This window comes from Apteryx rowi, unplaced genomic scaffold (assembly GCF_003343035.1).
Source record: "Apteryx rowi isolate R43461 unplaced genomic scaffold, aptRow1 scaffold_0, whole genome shotgun sequence".
In the NCBI taxonomy this organism is placed as follows: domain Eukaryota; kingdom Metazoa; phylum Chordata; class Aves; order Apterygiformes; family Apterygidae; genus Apteryx; species Apteryx rowi.
In genome coordinates this window covers 5,205,270-5,211,993 of record NW_020447195.1, presented here as the reverse complement: position 1 = coordinate 5,211,993, position 6,724 = coordinate 5,205,270, and the positions used below count along the sequence as shown (strand labels likewise).

Sequence of the window (6,724 nt, the reverse complement as noted above, 5' to 3'; positions counted from 1 at the left end):
TTTGAGGCCCCTTTGCACATTCCCAAACAAAGATTACTGCTGAGAAGGTCACATTTTTCAGAGAAAAGTTCTTAAAGAATTAGAGCCAAATTCCCCCCCCCCCCCTTTTAGCCCTCATGAACCCTAGGAAAGCAAATGAAAGAGAAAGGAAAAATGAAATGAAAAGAAAGGAAAATTGAAATGTTGAAACTATCAGAACAAAGTAAAACTATCAAAACAAAACAAAAAAACCCAAAGTTATGCCTGGCTTTGGACATTTGCCTGTATGATATTTATTCCAAAATGAGAGGAGAGAAATCAGCTGACTTGAAGGTGCTAGAATGGGGGTTTCTCAATAGTGTCTGAATACAGTAGGACAATCTGGTATGACCCATGCTGCCTGGAGGACAGACACTAGTCAGAGCAGTGAATGGATGCAGCGAAAGCTGGTAACTAATAAACGAAATCTGAAGTATATGAAAAAACAGAGTTTTTTCTTCTGTTTAAGTTGACACATCTCAATAGATGTCATTAAAAATCCTATAGCAAAGCCATTCCCTGTGGCTTTGTTTCTGAATGTCATCACAAGTTTTCAAGTAAATTTGCTACCTTTTAAATATGAAACAAGCATACAACCAATGGGCTGTCTCTTAATTCACTATCTTAGACATTTCTTTTAACATCAGTTATTCCCACAGCAATACTATTTTTAGTTTTGCACTGGGCTTGGCTACGAGAAATACTCAATGAGAAATTTATCTGGGACAAATTCTCCTAAGAGGAGGTAATCTGTGTACCTCTCCTGATGTCAAAGGAGATGCRCTAAATTACACTACTTCAGGGTCTAATTTTACTGTGGTTTCCTTGACACCAAATTAGTGAACAGTATCCACAAAGTATATTCAACAATTTAAGCTAAATTGACTGCCAGCAGATTTSTGAAGCCCTTGCAAGCTCCATTCTGAGTGTATTGTAAAAACGTTGCTCAGTGAAACCAGCTGCTAAACGCAGAGCAAGTGAAAAACCAAGTCCCTTCCATTTTCCTCTTGCTAAAAGGCAAAGATTTTCCTGCTAGGCTTTTTTTTGTGGTTTTCTGACCTTACCATCTGACTTTATTCCATTTGAGTAAAAGTCGCACTTGCCTCATTAAAATGCAACTGTTAAAACCATTGCAGAGGTTATACAGAGCAGCACTTCACAAAATTATTTATTTCATAAAACTGCAAAAACCTACCAGGTAAATTAGATGTAAACACTAAAAGAACAGGAGTTTTTTTCTAGATATGAACTCAACTGCAATAGTGAAACAAGAATTAGATTTTACTTCATAACAAGACCAAGTACCTTTTATAAAAGCAGTCAATGTATGTAATTGGTTTTATGGTCTTTGTCTACCAAAGCCATGTTCTTACAATCGGGTTAAACATGTCAATTAGTAAGAGATTTATTCAAAATATTTTAAATAAAAATTAACACAAGCAACATTAAACTGTTTGTGGATAGTCCCCTACAAAAGTTAGTTAGTTATGAAATTCACTGGCCTATTGATGCTGCAAACGATTTACTCCCACCTGGAACCTAGGAAGGAGTAAAAAGAACCTACTGGGTCAAATTTTACTCCAAGTTTTGCACCGATGTAAATCCAGACTAGCTCTATTGGACTCAGTATAGCAATATGTCTGGAGTATTTCCAGGCATCCATCAAAGAGTTAAGTGCAGAAGCAGACTGCTATAAGTAAAAAGCAGGATCTGGCCAGTTTGTAGCAGAGTCAGAAGGCTGACGGAGATGACAGCCAAGTCAGGAAGCACARTATTTAGCCTGAAAGAATGTCAGAAGATGGCAAAAAGTGTGACCGGCCGCGCCGAGCTCCACAAACACAGCGCTGTGTTTGGGAATCAGCATCTCCGTTCCGCCCTTTATTTTAGCCCTGCTGCGCCTTCCTCCCCCTCCTCTGCCGCACCGTTTCGCCGTGGACGTCCTCATCAGGAGGAGCTCAGCAGAGAGCCCAAAAGAGCTGCGCCCGCGCGGGTTCGCAATCCCGCGAGCAGGCTGGTGGGTCCTCGGCCAGCTCCGCACGAAAGCACGTTACGCGTTCAGCGAGCAGCAAGCTCCGCTTGACGGAAGGGAAATATAATTAGGCTAAAGAAAAAAGGGAAGGGAAGGAAGAGGGCTCCCGTTACCCAGAGGTTAGCACAATTCTTAAGGCCTCTAGGCACAAACAAGGAACTCAAAAGGCGAGAGAGGAAGTCTGAGATAGACTATTTCTCCCTTTTGTAAGGCAAATGAGTAATTATACAAAGCAACATKTTTTTTTTCCAGAGAAATTTGAAAGCTATCATGCAATATTGATAGAGAAACCGTATTTAATGCAGGTTTACAAGCCAAGATTAAAAGAAAATGTAAATGTATGCGTGGTGCTCTCTCCTTATTCTTCCCTTGGATCTTCCCTTTGTCAGAGAAATGTCTAGGACGCCTTCTTTCCCTGTGCAAGGGCAAAATACTTCCAGCTGAAGATGGCTTTAGGCCTCTATTTTATATATCCAGAAAGGTAAAGAAGCAGTGAGCTTAGTCTCACTGAATTTCCGTTCTTGAACATTGTTGCTATTTATTTTACTCATTTTTCTTCTAAAGGAAAAAAAAAAATTCCTGTTAGAGGGAGCCAGATCAATACTAAGAAATTCTTTGTCCAATAAAAAAGAACAGTCATTAACCTTGCTGCTTATGAATTAAATGCAAACCTCACTTTTCAACTTGTCCTTCCCGCAGCATCCCTAGCAAATTTCCCTTATTTTATACAGCAGTTGAAAAAAGGACTAACCATCTAAACAAACACTATTACTAATAACCTTTAAGCTTTCTTTCCATTGCCTGGGTGGAAAGCCAAAGGAGATATTTCACGACATGGCTCAGGTACTGTGGCGGTGCTCTGCATTCTGTTTACTTAGGTGTGGATTTGAGGATGGATTATGTAAATTATTTATAGAGCAGATCTCCCTGGGAGCGGTGTGGGAACCTGGTTCGCAGCTCCGCACCGGCCCACRCGAGGCCTCCGCGCCGCCAACAGTCAGGCCCTTCGGGGAACTATTTGCAGGATCAGCTGTAATAAGCCACTGATAAACCTGGAAATTATTGATAGCATGCTGTTTTCCATTTAAGTGCTTGGTCCATAGGCCCRAAGAATTTTTAACTACCACCTTTGCCATCTGAATTGTGATTTGGTACCTATGTGTGAATGTTTAAGGAAGAATTTATCTACAACATTGTTGAACGCRTTGCTTTTGATTTTGACTGTCTGAAAATGCTAATTTGATGCAGCTTATATCAATTTTGTTTCCAAGAAGAACCCAATTTTTATTTCAGCCATTTCTACCCCAAAATACACTTTCACTGATGCCTCTATTTTGCTTTCCTTTTCCTGGAACAGAGGAAATTTATTAGACACACAATTTCCTCCTTGCTTATAGGACTTGGCTGTTAAAGTGATTGCTGTGTAGAATTGTCCTTGTCCTTTTATTCTGCTGCTTTCTCTCCGTCCTGCAAATGGTTTATTGTTAAAAAAGTTGCAATAATCTTATTCACTTCTTGAAATCATATTGTTAATAAATGTCATCTGAAATCTCAGTACTGGTTACTGGTCAGGGAAAAGGAATACTTTACTGAAACTTAGCACGTTCCAGTTCCAAACATGCAAAAAGTGTGTGCAAATTTGTTCCTAACTTGCATTTAACTTTATCATGACCAAGCTCTGAAATTAAGTAGCTGTGTTCACAAATGACTGTAATTAGTTAGCTGCATGCTTAATTACTAACCTGGCTGCATACATAAAGTAACCTGCATGCACAAAAATGTATGCACAGCTCTGGGAGAAACGCACACGAGCGAGAYGTACGCTTCTCACCTTGACTTTGTCTGCACCCCTCCGGCTGCTCGGGGCAAAACAGGCCCTTAGATGTTCAAGGGAAAGAGCTGGAATCTGCAAACTGTGTGGCAAGGCCGGACTTGGCAGCTGCAGACAAGGAAACAGGAAAGTCAGCTTCTCAAACTCTGGGTCCCCAACTGTTTCACTCGTTTGTAGAAAGCTGTGTGTATTTCAGAAAGTTGCAGCTTTTTCAAGTGTTATGTGACCCTGAACTGACTTTGACTCTTGATTTGGTTTCCGTTGCTTTCCTTTTTTCACTTTCTCGATCCAAGTTCTGGTTATTTGGTTATTTTTCCAAATTTTTTGCACTATAGAGAGAATTGATGTAATTGCAACATAAAAGATTTTAAAAAATTGCATGAAATTATTATAAAATTTTGAATCTCTGACAAATGATGAAACCAACTTTTTCAGCAGTTTTAAATTTCAATCAAATTTCAATCTAAATTGACATATGTCAATTATATATACTATATAATTATATATAGTATATTGTATACATTGTGTATTATGCATATGATGTATACATGTATATTATACATACATATATATGTGTGTATATATATAGCCAAGAGGCTATATATATGTGCTATTATTTGTCCACTGTTCAAAGGCAGTGCAGCAGGACGAAGTACAAAGAGTGTTTTTAAGGGAGAGATGTTAAAACAGTGTGAAATTATTTATACATTTGTATTTATTTACAAAATATTATGGAACAATATTTTCCTGTTTTCATAACCGCTGTGTTTKGCAAGAGTCCTCCAGACAGGTGTTCCTATGCATTGGCATGAATTTTTCGATCTGCAGATCCAGTTTCTACGGAAGGAACAATGTTGTGATTCAAGTCTTCATTTCTCCTTTCGTCCCTTTGCTTACAGCAAGTAGGTCTTCTCAACTTGACTCTTCTATTCGTCTTTGTCAGTGTCACTATAATAAGAGGATACTGATGTGTTCCTAGAAAACAGTAACATTTCTTTTTACCACTTGTCTGACCAATAGGATTCTTTCAAATCTGCATCCGGCTTTCTGAATTTTATAGGCTATTGTATTTGTTGCTGGCTAGCTAAGAGGACTTTCTAGCTGCATTACGGCTTCTCAAAGACTTTGCTGAATTCTGTGGACTTCATGCTCCGCTCTGTTCTCCAGATCAGCTGAAAACCAATCCCAGCTCACATTTGCCCACAGAAAGCCTTTGCATTCAGCAGACAGTGAGCATCAGTGCTTTTTATTACTCCTCTTAGTTTCCTGTTGCTTCTTTAATTTCTTTGGTCTGTTAGTCTCAAAATTTACAGCCAGCATTTGTTAGTACATGAAGTTAAGATACTGTGWGAGCTGTTTCCCAGGCCTCTTCCTCTACAGAATGGCAGTAAGCAAGCTATGCCTACACCCACAGCTCCAGAAYAGAGCAGCACCTTTCCTGACTGTGTTGAAGAGATAGGAGAGAGAGACCCAGGTAGAGACAGGTCTGCACAAGAAGAGCTGCTGGTGGCCAACAGTTGACCTGGGACATATTTGTTGCAAAGCCATTATGTGCACAGAAATTCATTGTATTGAGATTTATCTATATCTAAAAATCAAACTCTCCATTTCTTAGAAACAGTGAGCACTTTGCTGTTGTTGTGGAAAAAAGTCTATTGAGGTTATTCTGCTTCGGGGAGTACTGTATCTTTTCCCAGTCCCTGGAGGGGGGATTGCACCAAGAGGCTGTTTCAATGGGTCATGGGACCAGGTGATGGAGGAAAGCTCTGCTCTAGAAGCAGAGCCAAACCAGCCATGCTTTTAATCATCTGGAAATATGTGAGARTACTAAACAATGGTACATGCTCATTTTTCCAGCCCTTTTGGCACTTATCAAAAAGAGAAACTACTACTAGATTGCTTGAGAGGTGCCTAATCAAAACATTACCRAGAGCAACTATTTGGCAGCACCATGAGGCAACATTAATCCTCAAAAGAGAACTCCTTAAACTCCTTTCAATGATTCAAGTGTCTAAATGACTGGCTTTTAGGAGGGCTGCTTCCCTCCTTGCTGCGCAATGGGGAATCGATGGCAGCACACAGAGGGTACAGGTGTCATGCCAGAATGCAGGCAGGAAATACATGCACAGTCATAAGAAGAGGTCTGCGCTCTTGCGGACTCCTCCRCATTTGGATGCTGCCTTTCAGCGACACTGCAATTCTTTCCCCAGCTCTGGAAAACAAGAGACGTATTGCAATGGTTTGTTGGTTTCCCCTTGGCTTTGMAGCTGCTTAAAAAGTTGTTTGGGAAGACAAGTGTGTGTGTCTGTGCAGGGAGCAAATCCAAGCTGAGGTTCTCCGTTCACAGAGCCTCGTATCTGCCCAACTAGGCGAGAGCTGGGCAGGTTTGTTATGCCATAACTGTTGGGAAGAGAGGGAGAGGGAGAAGGAGAGGGAGAGAGGGGGGAGAGCACTCCAATCTGCAGCGCTCAGGCGGTGATATCAGACCCAGGATCTCGGTGGCTTTGGGGTAAGCTCCCACCTCTCCGCTTGCCACTCAGAGCATCCTGGAGGCTCCGGCCAGAAGGGGAGAGCGAGCCGGCGGAGGCAATCATGGCAACGTCAAATGGTTTTATTTCTTCATGACCTCGCTCTTCTCCTCTCTCTCATCAATAATTTACCTGAGGGCTTTTTTTTTTTTTTTTTTCCCACCCACCCTCCTCCTTCTCCCTCTCTTTTCTGATGGGGAGAGAGGGGAGAAAAGGGGGCACCGGAAAGCGTTTATTTTGCCGGGTAGCTTTTTGCGGCGTGTTTTAAAGAGCTCGTGAAAGGACTAAAGAAAAAAGACACAGAGTGGGGGGGAGGAG

At 41.0% G+C, this 6,724-nt stretch overlaps 1 protein-coding gene across 1 annotated transcript in view; it reads left to right on the top strand.

Moving 5' to 3' along the window:
* Window positions 1-2,881: 2,881 nt before the first annotated feature.
* CBLN4 (cerebellin 4 precursor) overlaps window positions 2,882-6,724 on the top strand; it is a 9,673-nt gene continuing 5,830 nt past the window's right edge. Inside the window, exon 1 of the mRNA XM_026055645.1 lies at window positions 2,882-2,890. Coding sequence (XP_025911430.1) covers window positions 2,882-2,890 — 9 coding nt within the window. The remainder of the gene's footprint in view (window positions 2,891-6,724) is intronic.